General features: G+C 38.7%; 1 protein-coding gene across 5 annotated transcripts in view; it reads right to left on the bottom strand.

Annotated features, from left to right (window-relative positions):
• Positions 1 to 22036, bottom strand: part of NBAS (NBAS subunit of NRZ tethering complex) — a 343094-nt gene that overhangs the window by 296533 nt on the left and 24525 nt on the right. For all 5 annotated transcript variants that reach the window (XM_089923423.1, XM_089923419.1, XM_089923421.1 and 2 more), the window contains 2 exons: positions 20439 to 20572; positions 18649 to 18747 (listed from right to left, as the gene is read on the bottom strand). In XM_089923423.1, the coding sequence (XP_089779549.1) occupies positions 18649 to 18747; positions 20439 to 20572 (233 nt within the window). The remainder of the gene's footprint in view (positions 1 to 18648; positions 18748 to 20438; positions 20573 to 22036) is intronic.

Raw genomic sequence — 22036 nt, 5'->3', positions numbered from 1 at the left:
CCATGAGTTACTCAATACAGCCAGCTGAGCCCATCAGTAGAAGGGTGTGCTCAAGGGCAGTCAGACAGAGCGCTACATGTTAGTGCAGAAGCAACACCTGTCCTCTGTTAATTCTGCTTACCTTGTGGGGCAAGCAGAATAATGGCCCCCAAAGATGCCCATGTCTTAATCTCTTGAACCTGTGAACATGTGGCATCACGTGGATTTAAGGTTGCTAAGCAAATGACCGTAAAACAGGGAGAGTATCCTGGATTTTCCAGGTGACCCAAATAACCACAAAAGTCCTTAAAAGCACAAGAGGGAAGCAGGAGAGTCAGTGTCACAGTGATGTGATGTGAGAAAAAGAGTCACCCAGTCTCTGCTGGTTTTGAGGATACAAGGGGCCAAGGAAGCTGGGCTGCTCTAGAAGCTGGCAGAGGTAAGAAGACAGATTGTCCCCCTGAGCCTCCAGCGAGGACACAGCCCTGCTGACACCCTGATCTTAGTTCAGTGAGACCCATTTCGGACTTCTCACCTCCAGAAATGTAACATAAATTTATTTTAAGCCCCTAAATTTGTGGTAATCTGTTAGAGAAACCACAGAAAACTAACACACATCTTGTTTATTTCCCAGCCCTGGAATTCAGACAACCTGTCAGTCTCTAATTCCACCAACTGCCCTCTTCTCATTTGACCACCTTCCTTTCTTCTTTTTCTTCACTCTTAATGAGATATAACTGACATACAGCACTGTATAAGCTTAAGGTATACAGCATAATGATCTCTTTTTCTGTCAGTCTGTTTTTGAAGCACAACTGACCTACAACACCATGTTAGTTCCTATTCTGAACTAAGCTAACAACAATAAAAAAACCAACAATAATTTTTTAAAATCTCATCTCTACATATACTCTCAGATGTAAAACTTTCAAAACTGCATAAAACCCTTCTAGGTTTAGCCATAGAGCTTAGCCCAACTCAGTCTCAAAAATTCATAAAGTAATGTAAATGTGCTTTATTCGCAAACACAACTTGAGCCTTCAATCAAAGCCTTTTTCCTACTGCTTTTATATATATAGTCTAACAAGTTTCCATCACAGCAAATCATAAGCAACAAACTCTGAGAAGATGCTTGAAGCAACCCGCTGGGCTATTTCTACCCTCCGCCAGTCCTCAGAGCTAACACGTAATTAACGCTGTTCACCAGGGCAAGAGATTTTGGTCCAAAGTCAAGGTAGGAATACGAGTATTACTTGCCTATAGCAACCATTCTGCTCAAATGATTTTTACACCAAAACAATTTCAAAAAAAATAAGTAGACCTAATGCAGATAAAATCATATCATTCCTCTGGCTCTAACTACCAATTTGAAAAAAATACAGTTGAAAAAAGAAAAATACTTCAAACAACACTTCAAAGATGCAATCTAAACAATAGGAAATCTAAATGTAAAATAGATAGCTAGTGGGAAGCAGCTGCATAGCACAGGGAGATCAGCTCAGGGTTCTGTGACAACCTAGAGGGGTGGGATAAGGAGGGTGGGAGGGAGACGCAAGAGGGAGGGGATATGGAGATATACGTATGCATATGGCTGATTCACTTTATTATACGGCAGAAACTAACACAACGTTGTAAAGCAATTATACTCCAATGAAGATGTTAAAAATAAATAAATAAATAAACAATGGGAAATCTAAAAAGTCTACACAGTAGAAAACTACAGAATAAATGACCTGGCTTCTTCCGAACACACACACACACACACACACACACACACACACACACACATACACACTTCTCTCTCTCTCTCTCTCTCTCTCTCTTTCTCTCTCTCTCTCTGTAAGAGTGAGAGAGGAGGAGAGAATGGAGAGCAGATCAATGAATTAAAAGAGAACACAGTCTGGATATTTGAAGATATGGACAAATTATTGTTAATTATCTTTGCATACGACAATGGTTTCATGTTTATGTTTTTAGAGAGTCCTTATGTTTTAGAAATACACACTGAAATATTCAGATGAAATACTACGCTGTCCAGAATTTACTTCATGATATTCTAGGCACAGGAGGGTGGAGGCCCGGCTGAGGCCATAGATGAGATGAGGCTGGCCGCGAGTCGACTGTTAAACTGAATGGCAGGCACAAGGGAGTCAGTATACTCTGTGAACATGCTTCAAATTTTCCATAAGGAACTTTTTTTTCAAAAGTCAGTTTGTTAGGAAAAACTCCTCTGAATAAATAGAAACAAAACAGGTAATTTTGAATATTTACATTTCTGAATATAGTCACAGTACTGTTTCAAACGGAAAACATGTGATTCTCATAAAACATATCTTTAAAAACCAGTAGCCTATTGTTATAATAAAAATAAAACACTATTTGAGAATTCAACAAATCTCTAAAAGGTCAGGATAAAGCAGATCCTGATAATGAAATAATTTTTCTCTACTCAGTGTACAACATTGACCATGTATAAATAAATATATATATTTTTTATAGTAACCATATAATTATTTTCTCAAGGGGTTGAGCATTGCTATTTAGTTTGCACTACTATGTCATGGAGAGGACAGATGTCATATTTAATTTTCAGATTTTAAAATATATGTATAAAACTTTATGTTGCCTGACTGTGGAAGGAGAGCTAACTGAGATTTCAGATTTCTTCTTATCTCCTGGTCTTGATACTAGAAGACACTTCCTTCCTATGAATTCTGATAAACATGGCCGTCAATAGATCAAACTGGTTACAACAAGATAAGCTCGATTAAAAATAAAAGAGATTCGGGCTTCCCTGGTGGCGCAGTGGTTGAGAGTCCGCCTGCCGATGCAGGGGACGCGGGTTCGTGCCCCGGTTCCCGGTCCGCGGTCCGGGAAGATCCCACATGCCGCGGAGCGGCTGGGCCCGTGAGCCATGGCCGCTGAGCCTGCGCGTCCGGAGCCTGTGCTCCGCAACGGGAGAGGCCACAGCAGTGAGAGGCCCACGTACCGCAAAAGAAAAAAAAAACAAAAAAAAAAAGAGGGCAGCAGACAACACTAAGGCGAGAATCTCGTAAAGGAAAACATCAGGGAGAAAATTTCAAAATGTTCCTGAAGGACATAGAGTTATGCATAAAGAGACATACCATGTTCTTTGACAAACTCTCAATACCTTAAGGATGCCAATTCTTCTTAATCTATAAATTGAAAGAAATTTCAAATAAAATCCCAACAGAATTTCTTACGGAACTGAACAAACTGATATAATGGAACTAGACAATATAAAATTCACATGGGAGTAGAGTTCTAAAAAGAGCCAACTCCATTCACACTGATAACCTTTCCCTTGATGGCTCGTGCTTTGTGCATCCTGACCTGTCAAAAACTTTCCTACCCTAGTGTCACTGAGATGTTCTCCTTCAAATTTGACTATATTAAAATCTAAAATTCCTCTCCATAAAGTGCAAAGACAAGGCACACACCAGGAAAACTTATTTATAAAACATAAAACTAACAGTGTATGTTTTAGCAGACAGAATCCATAAAGATCTCCCACAACCAGCCCAAAAGAAAAACAGACAAAGAATAAGCAAATCACAAGAAGAGAAATACAAAAGCCAGTAACGCAGATCAAAGCAACAAAGATTTATGCCAGCCACCCTCTATGCTTAGAGACACAGGAACTCTCATAAAGCTATTGGTAAGACTGTAGTAATCATTTTGGAGAATGATATGACAATATCTAAAAAATGCACCCCTTCCCAAAAAATACCCCAAATTGAGTTCTAAGACAACTCTAGAGAAATTCTTGCACAGGTATACTTATCTCTTGGTAAAAGAATACCTCATGTAGCACTATTTATAATGCAGGAAAGTTAGAAATATTTTAAATGTTTAAAAGGGATAAATAAATTCATTAAAATGTTCAGGGAAACATATAGTATAAAAAAGAACAAATATAAAAATATATATTGGAAGGTCGCACACTAAAACCATGAGAGCAGGCTGCCTCTAGAAAGGGCAAGTGAGACAGAGGAAAGGAAGTAGGAAATTTTGTCTGTACTATTGTCTCTCTTTTATTTATATATCTGGGTATAACTATACACATACATACACACACACCTTAAGTAAAAAATACAATCTCAATATTTGTTTTTTGGAGTTTTTTTGTTTGTTTGTTTTTTCGGTACGCGGGCCTCTCACCGTTGTGGCCTCTCCCGTTGCGGAGCACAGGCTCCGGACGCGCAGGCTCAGCGGCCATGGCTCACGGGCCCGGGCACTCAGCGGCATGTGGGATCTTCCCGGACCGGGGCACGAACCCGTGTCCCCCACATCGGCAGGCGGACTCTCAACCACTGCACCACCAGGGAAGCCCTCAATATTTGTTAATGCTGGGTAGTAGGTACTTAGGTGTTCATTAAATCATTCCCTGTACTATTCTCTCTGTTTCTAACTTAAAAAGAGGAAAATCAAGATACAGTATCCCAAATTATGTACATAAATTTCTTCCAGTTAATGAAGTCCAAGAGAAAAAAATTCAGTAAATTGGCTGTAACGCTTAGCATCAACCCACAAGTCTAGTCAAATACTGAAAATGAAATTAGCATATCATTTGCTTTGTGACATTTTGAAGCTGTTTATATGTTAATAGTTACATCTTAAGCATTCTGTGATTTACTACTGAAAGGATCACTAGATTTTTGCAAAAATTAAAACCGCAGACAATACTGCAGAAAATAACTGATATCATTAGTGTTATATTCTGTTGCGGTAAGCTTCTCCACCCAGAAATATTTACATGCAGTGGTAGCAAAACCTCCTTAAATATACAGTATTTGGCTCTTATGTACTCACTTCAGGAATCACATTTTGAAGCAAGTGATTATTTTTAAATTATTCTATAAAGACATAAAGCAATATGGAATTTCTATAGTACATATTAAATTCGGAAGACTAAAGCCCTCGATGTGTAGGAGTTTAAACTACTCGTTAACAAAAACATGAGAGTAGGAGAAAACTTTCCCAGTAATCTTCAACCTCAAAATTTTGTGGACAATAGGAAAGTCATGGGTCTAGGAATCAGGTATATCAGGTTCAAATACCTTTGCAACAGAGTAACTGTAATATTAGTTTCCTTCATCCCATCAAAATTTATAAACGCAAACCATGTGCTAAGCAATCAGGAACGTGCAAGACAAATAAAGAGCTTGCTTAAAAACCACTTCTAATTCTCAGAATCAATTTGTAGAGTCGTGTTTAGCTCTCCCAGTGTGTTAGTACCAACCATGGGGGGAGGCTCGGGGGCACCCTCCTTTCTCAGGTGGCAGTGGACACATATTCACACACGAGAACGACAGCGAGCACTGTCCACTCCAGGGAGGACAAGCCAACCCAGACCGCTGCTGCAGGGACCCTTGGGCTCGGCACAAAAATAGCCTTAAGGGCCAATTAAGTGTGTGGAGGAAGAAGTCAAGGAAGGCTTCACGGGGTAACACCAGAGAAAGGGTTCTCCTTTCAACAACTTCCCAAACAGATAAAGGGATCAGGTGAAGAGCCTGCTCCGCCAAGAGAACACGACGTACAAGAACACGGAGATGAGTCTGTAAATGGTGTGCTGGGAGGACGGTGAGAAACGCAGTGAGCGCCCCCAGCTTGTGAAGGCGGGCAGGGGTAGCAGGGCAGAAAGTTTGAAGGGTCCTTAACAATACAGAATGGTTTATCCTGCTCGCTTCCTGAGCACATTATCACCTGCTACCTCCAGAACGGTAACAGTTACGTAAATCATGCCTCCATCACTAAACGTTAAGCCATTCGGACACAGAGACCGTGTCTGTATCCTTCAAAGCATTTACCATAGCTGTTTCATTCAGGAAACATCCATCTGCACACTATGTGCCCAGAAGTGCAGGGGCACGAAGATAAATCCGACCCAGAGCCCCCGTCGTCCTTGGCTTAACCTCTCCAGGCTTCAGTTCTCCCAGCTGAGAAATGAAGGGGCCGAGCCAAACGACGGATGAAACTTTTTTCCAGCTCTGACACTCTAAGAGTCTAAACTTCAAAGCAGGAACGCAGGTATCAGACAAGAAAAATAAACTGTAAGCGATGGAGCCAAAAAACACAAGGAGTGAATTACATGAGCGGGAGTAAAGGCAGAGGCCAGGGCAGAGCAAGAGGCAGTGAGAAGAGGCTGGTCAGGCCCATTCGAGGAAAGAAAGGGAGGGACGGAATGTGTGCCCCACGCATCACACCAGACGTGATCTGGATGCCCTGGGAGAGGTAAAGGTGACCCTACCAATTGATTACAAGAAGAGTTATAACTAGTTTATTAAGAAGGGTCTTCAGTCTAGTAATTGTTGAAAAAAATCTGCCATCTAGTGGCTTAAAACTCCTTAAAGCCCAGGAAATGAATCTGAAATAATAGAGCAAGAAACTCTTGTATGTTCCCTGTCCAATGACCAATGGGCTTGTGGCATACAACCAGCAAGGAAGGGGGAAAAGGAAGGAAGGAAGGAAGGAAGGAGGAAAAGAAAGAAAGAAAGAAAGAAAGAGAGCGAGAGAGAGAGAGAGAGAAAGAGAGAAAGAAAGAGAGAGAGAAAGAAGAAAAAATTACATGCCCCCAAATTAAAAGTACTTAAGACCATGCGTGGCGAAGTAAGGGCTCAAAAACTGTTACCTACTACCTTCACAGCTAGAAGCTGTTCTTCTCTTGGGATCATAGAAATGTTCCCAATTTTAATTCATTCTAACTTGATCTTAAATATTCTTTGCTACAAAAATCTTGCTAGTTCAATATTAAAAATTCTGTTCATCTTGGATTTCTTGAATGTCTCTGCCCCTGTTGCCATCCCTCAATCCACAGCTGATGACAATGATCATCATCTAAAAATGTAATTCCCTCCCCATCACTATGATGGATTTAGGCAACTTCACTGCAAAAGCACAATATAATATGTTCAGCATCCCTCTGTCTGATCCATTCCATGTCTACTTTGAATCCTGATGTTCAGAACAGTCCAGGTTCTGAAACCAAATTCTCACCTTCTATTTCAATACCAATAGTTTAATTTTTGACATCTTTCTCAAACGTGTTCTCTCAGGAAAATAAGTCTTGTCTTTGAACCCTACCTCCCCCCCACTGAATCCTGCTAACTGTAGCCTGCCAGCTGTGCCTGAAAATGAATTTCCATAATGCCTGCTACCAAACTCCCTGCCACAATTTTGCTCTGTTAAATGCTACCTAGTAGTCTATACTAGATGTCCTTGGTACTTGAGCAGCTTGCTAAAACCACCATCTACTGTCTGTGCCCAATGCAGTGCAGCAAAATGTGGTCAAAAAAGAAGGACGACTTGAGGTTACAGAGCTAATAAGTAGCACAGATTTCCTGTCTCCTAATCCAGTACACATTCTATCATATCACAAATATATTTTTTAAATTTTCTAATTGTTTATAAAACAAAATTAATAGCATATATGTGGAATCTGAAAAAAATGGTATAGACGATCTTATTTACAAAGCAGAAATAGAGACACAGACATAGAGAACAAATGTATGGATACCAAGGGGGAAGGCGGGGGTGGGATGAATTGGGAGATTGAGATTGACATATATACACTATTGATACTATGTATAAAACATAGCTAATGAGAACCTACTGTATAGCACAGAGAACTCTACTCAGTGCTCTGTGGTGACCTAAACGGGAAGGAAATCCAAAAAAGAGGGGATATTTGTATACGTACAGCTGATTCACTTTCCTGTACAGTAGAAACTAACACATTGTAAAGCAGCTATACTCCAATAAAAATTTTAAAAAAACAAAATTAAGCATCATTCCTTAATTCCTATAAAATAACCTAAGATAACTCAATAGTCTTCTTTCAGCTCTCTACTCCAAAGAGAGATCCACAACAGCTAGCATCACTCCAAGTATAAGAAGAAATTCAACCTGGCCCAAGTTACTTCTTAAAATTGCATTTCCATAAATTTTGCAGAGGGATTATGGAGTAGTCCTTAAAATCAGGGGGGGAAACATATAACCCAAGTACAAAATATCTTGCTTAAGATTAATGAAATTCACTGACATATAAAGTTATCAGGTTAAACTACAACCAAAACAGAGAGCGAGAGGGAGGGAGGGAGGTTGGTTGATTTACCAGCTGAAGAGATTAAAAACTTTATTAAGGTCTACAAAGGCCCATTTAAATGTAACTGTAACATAAGGAGAACTAGCCCCTCCTATCAAAGAATCTCCAAAGAGAGGACTGACTGATGGGTTAAAGCTGATTGCCAAATAATTTAATTTTTTTCCGTGGTAGGCAAAAAAATAGTCAAACTAATAAAGAAGACTGTCTTCTTAAGACAGCCAGGTGGAGGCTGCTAAGGACCAAGATATTTCTGAGTCACACGTGTCTACCTATCTGTAACATATCCTGGATAAAAGCAGATCACAGGATATGGCCAAGACTCTCCACTTCCCTGCCTCCCCAGAAACAAACGCCTGTGGGAAAAAAAGAAAAGAAAAATCAGTCCGTGAAGCTCAGCGAGTCCCTTAATTCACACCTAAGGACTTTCACATCTGCCAAGACAATGCAGCTTTCTGTGCAGACAACAGCACCTCTTCATTTCTCTTCAAAAACCCAACCTGAACTCAGGGAAAGAAGAATTTTCTCACAGTGGAGGAATGAGAATTCTAAAGGCAACATGCAAAGCTCCCTAATATAAGTTAATATACTCGATTACTGACATTCATACTTCCCAGCTACAAGGCTGCGCACTAATCTCTCAAATGTCACCAGCCCCTACATTATCAAAGGCTGAACACCCTCTCTCACTGCAGTGGAAGTAATTAACAAGGATCTGGACTGCAGTACTCATTCCTTTTCTAGAAGCAAAATCCTTCATGAAATTATTAATCTTATCTAGCTAGGGCTTACGAGAAACTTCCTAATGTAATTTATACCCAACTGCTCCTCCAGCTGTCAAGAGTGTATCATTTACACATCACTGCCCTGATTCTCACAGAATATATATGACCTTAGGAACCAGAGAGTAAGATGGGCAATTTTATGGCAATGTAACGGCTATAAAGGCCCACTGATTAGCTTCCAAAAGCATCTCACAGGTCTAGATGGATCTTACACCTTATAAGAGGAGAACAAAATTTACCTATGCCCTTGGGTAAACCTTTAAGTAGGGCACTCTCAACACTATCTCCTCCACAAGATATAATTTAAACATCTGTGGGACCGATGGACATTTCCCTAGACAGGTGTGATGTACGAAGAAGAGATCGTGGCCCCCTATGCGTACTCTACTGCACCCCATCCCATTCTATGCCCAAGACTGTTTTCCTTCCATTTTGTGCCAGTGAAGTCATCATCACGCCTCCTGAGAGCTCATTCACACGAAAAACATTTTTGATCCCCCCACTAAGTACTAGTTACTTATTTGGAATACCTCCTTTATCCCATGAGTGTAAAGGACTCATATTTAAAATGCTGAGGGACTTCCCTGGTGGTGCAGTGGTTAAGAATCTGCCTGCCAATGCAGGGGACACGGGTTCGAGCCCTGGTCCGGGAAGATCCCACATGCCGTGCAGCAACTAACCCCGGGCGCCACAACTACCGAGCCTGCGCTCTAGAGCCCACAAGCCACGACTACTGAGCCCACGTGCCACAACTACTGAAGCCTGCACTCCACAACAAGAAGCCACCGCAATGAGAAGCCCGCGCACCGCAACAAAGAGTAGTCCCCGCTCGCCGCAACTAGAAAACAGCCCACGTGCAGCAACGAAGACCCAACACAGCCAAAAATAAATAAAATAAATAAATTAAGAAAAAATAAAGTGCTGAGTGTTGGTTAGGGGAAATCAGAAACCCCCATGAGATGACCAAATCAGGATGCGTAAAGCATAGCCCTTTAGCACTTCAACATGCCATTACTTAAAGGTATTCCTCAGTCTCGCCTAAAATTAACAGCTTTCTAAAGACATCTCTTGCATCTTCTGAGCCTTCCCAAGAATAGTAGCAATTCCTATCAGTGCATGCTTAGGAGAATGCAATTACCCAACTACTCTTTAGCCAGTTCACTCCTACCTAATTGCAATCTACTAATAGGCAAGCTGACACTTAGTTTATTATTCCTTGTAAATGTCTCAAGTTCTTTCTGCAGAATCTGTGTCTGGCTTAACACAGTTGACTAAAAGGATAAAAATCAATCACTCAAACGCTTAGATTCATCCTTTGTACAACTATGACATACATTATTAATCAATCATGATTCTTCCCCACAGACTGTATGAAACACGGGTATCTTTCTTAACATAAACCTTAGTATCCTTAACATAAAGATAAAAGTGTTCAGTTGGTGGAAATGTAAATTGGTGCAACCACTATGGAAAACAATATGGAAGTTCCACAAAAATCTAAAAGTAGAGTTGCCATATGATCCAGCAATCCCACTCCTGGGCATATACCCAGACAAAACTATAATTCGAAAAGATACATGCACCCCTATGTTCATAGCAGCACTATTTACAATAGCCAAGATATGGAAACAACCTAAATGTCCATCGACAGATGAATGGATAAAGGTGTATATGCATATACAATGGAATATTGCTCAGCCATCAAAAAGGATGAAATATTGCCATGTGCAGCAACATGGATGGACCTAGATATCATCATTATTAAGTGAAGTAAGTCAGAAAGAGAAAGACAAATACCATATGGTGTCACTTATATGTGGAATCTAAAATATGATACAAATCAACATATCTATGAAACAAAAACAGACTCACAGATAGAGAGAACAGACTTATGGTTGCCAACGGGGAGGGGAAGTAAGGGAGGGAAGGAATGGAAGTTTGGGATTAGCAGAGGCAAACTGTTATGTATGGGATGGATAAACAACAAGGTCCTACTGTATATCATAGGGAACTATATCCAATATCCTGTGAGAAACCATAATGGAAAAGAATATAAAAAGAATATATATATGTATGCATATGTATAACTGAATCACTCCTGTACAGAAGAAATTAACACATTGCAAATCAACTATACTTCAATAAAATTTTTTTAAAAAAGCAATGTACACCAAAAGGAGTATATTTTACTGTATATAAATTTAAAGTAATTTTTTAATTAAAAAAAGATAAAAGTGTTCAAATGAAAGCCTGCTTAAAGGATCTTTTTTTTCTTTCTTATGCATTCCTTTATTTTTTACAGTTTTACTGAGGTGTGATTTACATTCCACGAAACTCACAGGCATGAGAGATCTTTAGGGACAATGGAAATATTCTAAAACTGACTGGAGTAGTGTTTGCACAAGTCTATACATTTACTAAAAATCATTGAATTATACACTTAAAATTAGTATCAAAGAGTCATCAAGGATTCTGAGGATGGGTGGTTTCTCAAAAGGGCCGAAGAAAGGAGACATGTTTTCTAGCTTTTGTCTTTGAGATGTAATTCAGGATCTAGAAAAAGTTACCTTCAAACACTATCTTTGTGTAGTTATCAAACACTATCTTTGTATAGTTATCAAGGAACTATTGGAGATTCAAAGTTGAATAAGGCAGATATGGCTTGTAGAAATTTACAATAAAATTAGGATCAAAACCTCAAAAAAAAAAACCTATTGAAAGCAGGATACAGTACTCCCACTTATCCACAGTTTCGCCTCCTGCAATTTCAGTTACCCACAGTCAACTGCAGTCCAAAAATATTAAATGGAAAATTCCAGAAACGGTTCATAAGTTTTCAACTGCACGCCATTCTGAGTAGTGTAATGAAATCCTGCACCTTCCCGTGCCATCCTGCTCCACACAGCCCAGGAGGTGAGTCCTCCCTTTGGCCGGTGTACCCCACACTTTAGGCACTTAACAGCCATCCACGTTATCAGATACGGACTGCCGAGGTACTGCAGTTCTTGTGTTCACGAAAGCCTTATTTTACTTCATAACGGCCCCACAGCACAAGAACAGTGATGCTGGCAACTCAAATATTCTCTTACTGCGCCTAATTTATAAATAAAACTCTATCACAGGTTCACAGCATCAAGCAAAATAGTGAATTTCATAAAACCTTGAGTTTGTATATTACCAATTTATCCTAACTCCACTCTGGCTGATATATTTCATTTACAAAATCCTGGTGGATGGTAAATATCACACGATCACATTACTAGAGTAACCAAAAATAAATAAAAATGTGATGAATATTTCAGCTTCTTTCCTTAAAAGACCAGATAATGGAAAATATAAACAACCTAGCAATATTTTGTCATACACAAGAGGGCATTTACACATATTCCTTGCTTTATAACAATTTTCATTCAGAAACTTTAATGCAGTCATCCATCTCCAAGTTGACTGCTATCAAAAATTGTACATGATTGCAGAACCAAGAAGAAGCCCTCCTCCTGTGGTTTCATAATGTACTTACCTTTCCAAAGTTTTTGAGACCATTCCCCCAGAAATACCTTTTTTTTTTTTTTTTTTTGCGGTACGCGGGCCTCTCACTGCTGTGGCCTCTCCCGTTGCGGAGCACAGGCTCTGGACGCACAGGCTCAGCGGCCATGGCTCACGGGCCCAGCCGCTCCGCGGGATGTGGGATCCTCCCGGACCGGGGCACGATCCCGTGTCCGCTGCATCGGCAGGGGGACTCTCAACCACTGCGCCACCAGGGAAGCCCCAGAAATACCTTTATGTACTTACATCCTAGGCCAAAAACTGAAAGGCTTAAGAAGTAATAAGGTAATCTAACTTAGGACAAGTTATTATCATGTAATAACTATTGAATGTATGATCATTGCAAACCTACGGTCCCAAGTGAACCCCACTTACATTCCTGAAATAGTGCTAGGAAAAAAGAAGTCTAATACTGACCTTTGTAAAAAACCAAGACAACAGAATAGTCATCATGAAATAAACTAAACAAAGCAAAAAAACAGCCAAAGATTAAGACATAAAATGCACCTCTTTTAAAAAAGACAAGAAAAATAAAACAGAAAAATGTGGGGCAGAAGAATACAAAATATAAGAGAAGAAAAAGGGAAGAGAAAAATCAAAAGAAAGAAACATAATAATTTTTCTTCTCCACTCAAGAAATTAGTCACTCATCCAAGGAGCCCACGGATGGAGAGGTACCAACTGACAAACAGAGCTCTTATACTAGATGTTATTGCTTAAATGTACATTGCATGTATTTGTTGCCTTCAATTATCTGAAATTTTAATTGGAAATATAAGACCTATTAATTAAAATTTAAAAATTAATAAAGTACGATATATATGTATACATAGTAATTCTATGTATGAAAATGAATAGGCCCTAGTCGCCTGTGGCCTGAACTAGTATATAATCACCTATGAGTCACCCAGCCACTAGTATCTCGAAACTAAATCAACATCCCTCAAAGCATAGCTGATATGTTTCCTCATCTCAAAAATCCGAGTTCCTTAAAGAACAGAAAAGCCAATTAACGCTCCCAATTACCTGCCTTTCATACACCCATTCTCCCACCACAGCTATCACCTCTACTCCCCTCCTACACACACCCTACAGTGTCAGCCAAGCTGCACCACTTGAAATTTTCCAAATATAAACTGTGGCTTCCTGCCTCTTGTCACTGTTCACAATGTCACTTTGTCTGGAACACCCATCATGTCCAGATCATATCCATTCTGCAAAGTAAGTCCTAATGCCACCTGCCATACTCCCCTGATCCTTCAAGGAAATAATATCTCCTTTATCTGGATCCCCACATCACACTATATGTGCACTCTTTTAAGGCCCTTACTTCTTTCCAGTTTGCAATCCTGTTATATATGTGTGTGTATGTGTACATATATACACACACACATATTTAAATAGAGAAAGAAATATATATATTTGACATTACATATATACATATATATATATTTTAGATATACAGTTGATCCCTGAACAGCACAGTAACGGGTTAGGGGCACCAATCCCCACCCCTAGCAGTCAAAAATCTGTGTATAACTTTATAGTCAGGCCTCCCTATCCACGCATGCATGTAATACTCAACCAACCGTAGATCATGTATTCCTATAGCATGTATTTAGTGGAAAAAATCCATGTATAAGTGGACCCGTGCAGCTCAAACTCATGTCATTCAAGGGTCAACCACATATGCATATACATATATGTGTATATTATTTCTCATTCAAGAATATGAGACCTTGAAGTCAGGATTGTTCTCCATCTTTCTATCTTCCACAAACCTAACATTGTGTTGCACACAGCAAGCCACAATAAATAAGACAGTAATGGAAAGGCCAAATAACAACAGAACAGACTTTCTACCTCATCAATCTTTACTAATACAGGCAGACAATTCCCGTAACAGAACACATATACTTTTTAAGGGACAATAGATTAATTTTTTTAATGTATATAAGTGCTGAGAAAGATATTAATAACTGCACTAAAACAATAAAAATAAGTTGAACTAAACCAAGAAAAGGACTTAAAAGAGCAAACCTCGCTTGGGGTTTATATAATAAAACATGGTATCAAAGAAGATGTAAACATAAAGAAATAGGTCACCCTCAACAAAAATCAAATCAGCAATTGGAGTGTCATGGGTGCGATATATGGTGACACTGTGAGTATGCACTGTCTAGCCTTGGCAAAATTCACAACAGAGAACTAAGCATGTCAAAGTAAAACATATTCCATCCCCCTTCTAGCAGCAGAATTTAGTGACGACACATTAGTGAAGCCATGCAAGGAAAATACAAGATCTGAAACATAAAAACGAACATTAAAAGGCCATATTTTATATAAGAAGTTGACAAGAATAAAAAACAACACAGGGACTTCCCTGGTGGCGCAGTGGTTAAGAATCCACCTGCCATTGCAGGGGACACGGGTTCCAGCCCTGTTCCGGGAAGATCCCACATGCCGAGGGGCAACTAAGCCCAGGCGCCACAACTACTGATCCTGCGCTCTACAGCCTGCGAGCCGCAACTACTGAGCCTGTGTGCCAGAACTACTGAAGCCCGCGTGCCTAGAGCCCGTGCTCCACAACAAGAGAAGCCACCGCAATGAGAAGCCCGCGCACCGCAATGAAGAGTAGCCACCGCTCGCCAAAACTAGAGAAAGTCTGCGCGCAGCAATGAAAACTTAACGTGGCCATAAATAAATTAATTAAAAAAAAACAACACAATTTTCGGGCTTCCCTGGTGGTGCAGTGGTTGAGAGTCCACCTGCCGATGCAGGGCACACGAGTTCGTGCCCCGGTCCGGGAGGATCCCACATGCCGCGAAGCGGCTGGGCCTACGAGCCATGGCCGCTGAGCCTGCGCGACTGGAGCCTGTGCTCCACAATGGGAGAGGCCACAACAGTGAGTCCCACGTACCGCAAAAAAAAACAAACACACACAATTTTCTTTTTCTTATAATGTTTATTTTATCATCAAAAGAAATATTTGATTTACGAAAACAATTATTTGCAGCTTATACAATTACATTCAATTTTATAAAATGTGAAGAACTCTACTCTGAATGTGATCACTCAGCTTCATCTAAAGTAAAACAAAGTTGTATTAGCATTTCAGATTTATTGTATTTAGAAAATTCTTTCTTAATTTTTAAATTTTTTAATTGGCTAGACTTTTGAAACTGATCTTCAAATTTCTTAAGGATATACCAACAGACTCTTCAAGACAGGATCTACACAAATCAAAAGGTAAAAATTAATAGTATTATATTTATTCAATCCTATCATTTCCTGAATATCCATTATGTATTTAATCCTCAAAACAACTAGTGGCTCACTGAATACTCATTTCAGTTCCTTTTTCTCCCTTCCTAAGAAAGATTCTTAAAATAACTACATAGAACTTCCAGAAATGAGAAATATAAAAAATGAAAGTAAAAATACAATGAAACTAAAAATACAATGACTAGTTTTTAAAAGAGATGAGGCACAGAAGAAATAGTAAATAGAAGATATATCAGAAAAAATTAACCAGAATACATGATTTTTTTCTAAACAAGATCATATGTATCAATTCATTATATTTATAATAGATATCAATAGTGCTTCAAACTACTTTCTTCCTTAAGTAAATAGCTATACAGAAAAAATTAAAATAATCTTTTACTTCTCTTTTTCAACAACAACAAAGGGGAAAAAAAGAGAATGAGAAAATTAAAGGTGAGTCCAGGATACTCAACATCTAGATAATAGACATTCTGGAGAGAAGAGAGGAAATAGAGGGGAAGAAATAATCAAAGAAATAATTCAGTGAATTTTCCCAAAGGTGAGTATCCAAACTGAATGGCCAATACCATGGATATTTGAAAAAAAAAAACAAAAAAACCTACTCCAAGACATAACACAGTCAAATTTCAGAACACTGGGGGAAAATATAAAATAAAATCTCAGGTTTCAGACAGAAGGGCGACCCAAAAAATAGACAAAAAAAAAATGGATTTTACACTAGAGTAACATTAAAATTCTCAAGAGCATCTTTAGACATACAAGCCCTCAAAAAATATACTTTCCATGAATTCTTTCTTAGGAGGTTACAGAAGGTTGTGATTCACCAAAATAGCCAAAGGAATCAACTAAAATAAGCTAAGCACTATTTACAACAGCCAGGACATGGAAGCACCTAAATGTCCATTGACAGAGGAATGTTTAAAAAAGATATGGTACAAATATACAATGGAATATTACCCAGCCATAAAAAAGAATGAAATAATGTCATTTGCAGCAACATGGATAGACCTAGAGATTGTCATACTGTGAAGTAAGTCAGACAGAGAAAAACAAACATCATATGATATCATTTATATGTGGAACCTAAAAAAATGGTACAAATGAAAATATTTACAAAACAGAAATAAAGTCGCAGATATAAAAAACAAACATGGTTACCAGGGAGAAAGGGGGTGGGGAGGGATAAATTAGTAGATTGGGATTGACATATACACACTACAATAAAATAGATAACTAATAAGGGCCTACTGTATAGCACAGGGAACTCAATACTCTGTAATGACCTATATGGGAAAAGAATCTAAAAAAGAGTGGATATATGTATATGCATAACTGATTCATTTTGCTGTACAGTAGACTCTAACATGACATTTTAAATCAACTATACTCCAATAAAAAATTTTAAAAAATAAAATGAGCTAAAAGTGGTTACCTTTGGAAAGCAAGAAATTGGGTGGAGGAGTCAGTTTTTCAAAGTATTTAATACTTGGAACTCATAAAATAAAAGGTAAATTCATAAAATAAAAGGTAAATTATAAGGAAAAAAGAAGTCACATGTTGGGAGAAGATACTCATCATGCATATAATCAACCCAGAATTAATATCCAGATTATAGAAGAATGTCAAGATCAAACACCCAATAAAAAAATAAGAAATGATATCAAAAAGCATTCTACAGATAAGAAATATGAATGGTCAATCTCATGAAAAGTTTCTCAATCTCATCAGTTACCAGGGAAACTCAAATTAAAACTACAATGAGATACTCTTTTACACCTACTAGATCAGCAAATATTGAGAGGTAATTCTCTCAATATTTCAAACTTTTTCATTATTATTATATTTGTTAATGGTGATCTGTGATCAGTGATCTCTGATGTTACTATTGTAATTGTTTTTTGTTTTGTATTTTTTCATTAAGCTATTTACATTTTTTTTAGACAGAATACTACTGCACACTTAACAGACTACAGTATAGTCTAAACATACTTTTATAGGCACTAGGAAATCAAAAAATTCGTGTGACTTGCTTTATTACAATATCCCCTTTATTGCAGGGGTCTGGAACTGAATCCACAGTTGTGCCTGTAGTGGTAGGAATCGACTATGCAGCAATCAATGCAGCCCTAACTTGCAAAGAAGGAAAGGAGAAGGGAAGAACATCTATTGAGGCCCTTCTATGCAAGGGCATTTCACATGCACTATTTTTTAACTCTCTCAACAATGCTATGTGTTATTTATTAGCCTCATTTTACAGATAAGAAAAATAAGATTTAGAGAACTAAGAGAGAAGATATTCCTCAATGGATATTCCCAGTGCCCGATCGGACTCAAGAGAAGCTCAGTCTGCCAAACAGATGAGCATGAATGTTCAGAAGATGATTGCAACAGGGACTTCCTTGGTGGCGCAGTGGTTAACAATCCACCTGCGAATGCAGGGCACACGGGTTCGATCCCTGGTCTGGGAAGATCCCATATGCCGCGGAGCAACAGAGCCCGTGCACCACAACTACTGAGCCTATGCTCTAGAGCCTGCGAGCCACAACTACTGAGCCCATGTGCCGCAACTACTGAGCCCTCGTGCTGCAACTACTGAAGCCCGTGTGCCTAGAGCCCATGTTCCACAACAAGAGAAGCCACCACAATGAGAAGCCTGTGCACCACAGCAAAGAGTAGCCCCCGCTCACCGCAACTAGAGAAAGCCTGCGTGCAGCAACGAAGACCCAACGCAGCCAAAAATAATAAATTAAAAAAAAAAAGAAGATGACTGCAACAATATTACGGATGTTAGGATAACTATACACAAGGGGAGGAAATAAAGAAACCAAAATAAAAATCAGAACGGACAACTTCTTCTCTCTGAAACTGTGCCAAGACTTCTACATCCACCTAATACTCCACCAAATACGAGAGCAAACAGTTGCTTACCTGTGCCCAGGATGGTAAATAGCTGTGTTGATTCCATGAGGATAATGACTACTGAAGCTGAAACAGTGACTCTCTTGATAGCTTTGATTTGTTCCAACACTACATTCAAGAAGGTAAATAAGAAATAAATACCATTAAACCACAGTGAGATACCACTAAATACCCATTAAAATGTTTAAAATTAAAAAGACAGACACCACCAAATACTGCTGAGGATATAAAACTACCAGAACTCTGATAAATTATTAGTAGGAATATGAATGATATAACCACTTTGAAAAAGCTCTGGTAATTTCTTATAAAACCAAACTATCCACCCTATGACTCAGCAATTCCACTCAAAGATACTGACCCAACAGAAATGAAAGCATATATCCATAAAGACTTGTACAGGGACTTCCCTGGTGGTCCAGTGGTTAAGACTCTGTGCTCCCAATGCAGGGGGCCCGGGGTTCGATCCCTGGTCAGGGAACTAGATCCTGCATGCCTCAAAGAAGATCCCACATGTGGCAATGAAGATCCCACGTGTTGCAACTAAGACCCAGCATAGCCAAATAAATAAACAAATATTTTTTAGAAAAAAAAGACTTGTACAAGATTAGTCATAGCAGCCTTATTCATGAAACCAGAAACTTAGAGGTCCATCAATAGAAGAATGGATAAACAAATCATGAGTGTTATGGACTGAAGGTTTGTGACCCCCAAAGATTGAATGTCTGTATACCCCAAAACTCATATAAGACCCTAATGCCAATGTGATGGTACTTGGAGGAGGAGTCTTTGGGATCTATTAGGTAGGGCAAAAGAAAGGAACCCTCATGAATGGGATTAGTGTCCTTATAAGAAGAGGCTGGAGAGCTAACTAGCTCTCTTTCCACCATGTGAGGATTCAAGAAGTCGGCAGTCTGAAACCAGAAGAGGGCTCTCACCAGAACCTGACCATGCTGGCACCCTGATCTCAGACTTCCAGCTTCCAGAACTGTCACAAATAAATTTCTGTTGTTGATAAGCCACCCAGTTTATGGTATTCTGTTACAGCAACCCAAACTAAGACAAATGAGATATTCATACAATGAAATACTAATCAGCCATAAAAAGAATACATTACAGATACATGTAAAAATAAGGATGAACCTCAAGATAAGCTGAATGAAAGAAGACTTAGACAAAAGAGTACATACTCTCTGAGGCCGTTAATGTAAATCACTAGAACAGGCAAAACTAATCTACGATGGAAAAACGTTATAAACAGCAGTTGCTCTGAGGGTGGGTGTGGACAAAGATTTACTGGGAAGAGGCGTGAGGGAACTTAATAGCATGATGGTAATGTTCTGTACCTTGACAGGGGTTTGACTTGCACAAGTGTATGCATTCGTCATAACTCACGGGCTGGTACACTTAAGATCTGTGCATTTCACTGTATGCAAATTTTATTTCAAATGAAAGAAGACTATAATCAAACATTGAACTTGAATTAATGAACTTTAATTAATGATATGCATGCTAAAGTATATATGTACTGACTCTGAAATATATTAAAAAATAGAACTGATTAATGGCCAGATCGAAAGATGGGTCAAAATACGACACAGCAAGTACAGTAAAATGCTAAACAGGATTTAAGTGGAGGTATATGAGAGTTCACTACAAAAGTCTTTCCACCTTCCTTTTATATTTGTAATTTTTCATAATAAAATGCTACAAGGAAAAAAAAGCACCAAAATCTGACACTAAAGCAGAGAAATAAACATTATTTCAAACAGGGCATCCCAAATAAAGTGCATTTTTACCTTACAAGGTAGCTTCTAAGTTCTCCTCGGTAATTGATGACCAAGAGTTCTGCAGACCACTGTGCACTTGCTTTATACTCTAAAAATATCAGCCCAGCAATGGCATAGCTCAGATCACCTGCTAAACTAGATGCCTGTGAAAGAGGAGGAAATTAAGTTACTAAAAAGATACTAGATAGAAGTTAACATATGTATAATTGAAGGATATTCAAGACACTAGCCTTGCCAGGTATCCTTTCTAAGTAAGATAGCCCAGAATTGTTCGTATGTGAAGAATCATGTAAACCTAAGTGCCTAGAACTAGACACCCAACTCTAGACCAGCCCTCCCCCAACCACAGGCTGGAACCACAGCAGCCTCTTTGGGTGAGATGTTCACCTAGTAGGTGAATTTCTGTTCAGACTATACTTCCATTGCAAAAAAAGAAGAAAAACAAAAAAAAAAACTAATGCTATCATTCTGCCTCAAAGAATTCTACCATATAGAATTCAGACATAAGCTCTCAAATGTTAATTTCCACTGCCAGTAGTAACCAATGCTAAAAAAAAAAAGAAAGAAAGAAAAATGCCTCCAGTTACTTCCATTTGCCTAATCAGCAATTTAAAGGGAAGGACACTTAAAACACTCACTCAAGGCCAGCCTTTTTCTATCAACTAAATATCAGGCTATATTTGCTGAGGATCTGGAGGGCATGTGCACCTTAGCACACACAGTGAAGCACATAATGAAGTTTCCTACCCTGAATGGCTCCTCATTGTCTAGAACCGCTCAATAAAACAGGGCAGCCACATGTAGCTGCTGAACGCTTGATACATGGCTAGTCCAAATTGAGATGTGCAATATAAAAATACATGCCAAATTTCAAGGACTTAGTACCAAAGAAAGAACGTGAAATATTTCATCAATCATTTTTACACTGTCATTTCAACATGTAACCATTTTAGATAAGTTGTAATAAATAAAATATATCAAATAAATTTCACCTGCTGAACTTAATGTTACTAAAAAATTTTAAATTACACACGTGATCACATATATAGCTCACATTACATTTCTATTAGACAATGCTAGTCTAGAAAATAGTAACTCAACCTACTTAGTTTGGTTCCCCAGAACTTCTATACCAGGAGCCCAATGTACTTTTTCAAGTTTTTCCACTCATTTCTGAACAAAAATCACTCTCTATGTCCTTGGTTCTCACTCCTACCTTCTCATTAGAATCAGCTTAAAGACCTGAAACATTAAAGTCCAGGGCTCACTCAGATCAATTAAGTCAGACTCTCTGTTGGGGGAGCCTGGACAACCCAGCAATTTGTTTAGTTTTTCTTTTTCTTTTCTTTATAAAGCTTTGCAGGTGATTCTAAGATGCAGCCAGAATTAGAACCACTGTTCTACCTGCCCCTTTATTTTGTTCACTTGAGGAAGGAGGATACAAAGTAAAGAGCCCCGAATTCCTAAAAGAGACACTAATTAACTGGATTACCACGGGAAAAGTCATTTTACTTCCTCACAATTTATGCTCTCTAAACTGTAAAACGAGGGTAATAAGTACCCAATCTACTCAAAGGGTGTTGTGAATATTAAACAGGAATGTATAT

The sequence above is a fragment of the Delphinapterus leucas genome, chromosome 13 (assembly GCF_059928025.1).
Source record: "Delphinapterus leucas isolate spDelLeu-1000000601 "Yukka" chromosome 13, BTC_Dleu_Yukka2, whole genome shotgun sequence".
In the NCBI taxonomy this organism is placed as follows: Eukaryota; Metazoa; Chordata; class Mammalia; order Artiodactyla; family Monodontidae; genus Delphinapterus; species Delphinapterus leucas.
This window is presented reverse-complemented; position numbering and strand designations above follow the sequence as displayed.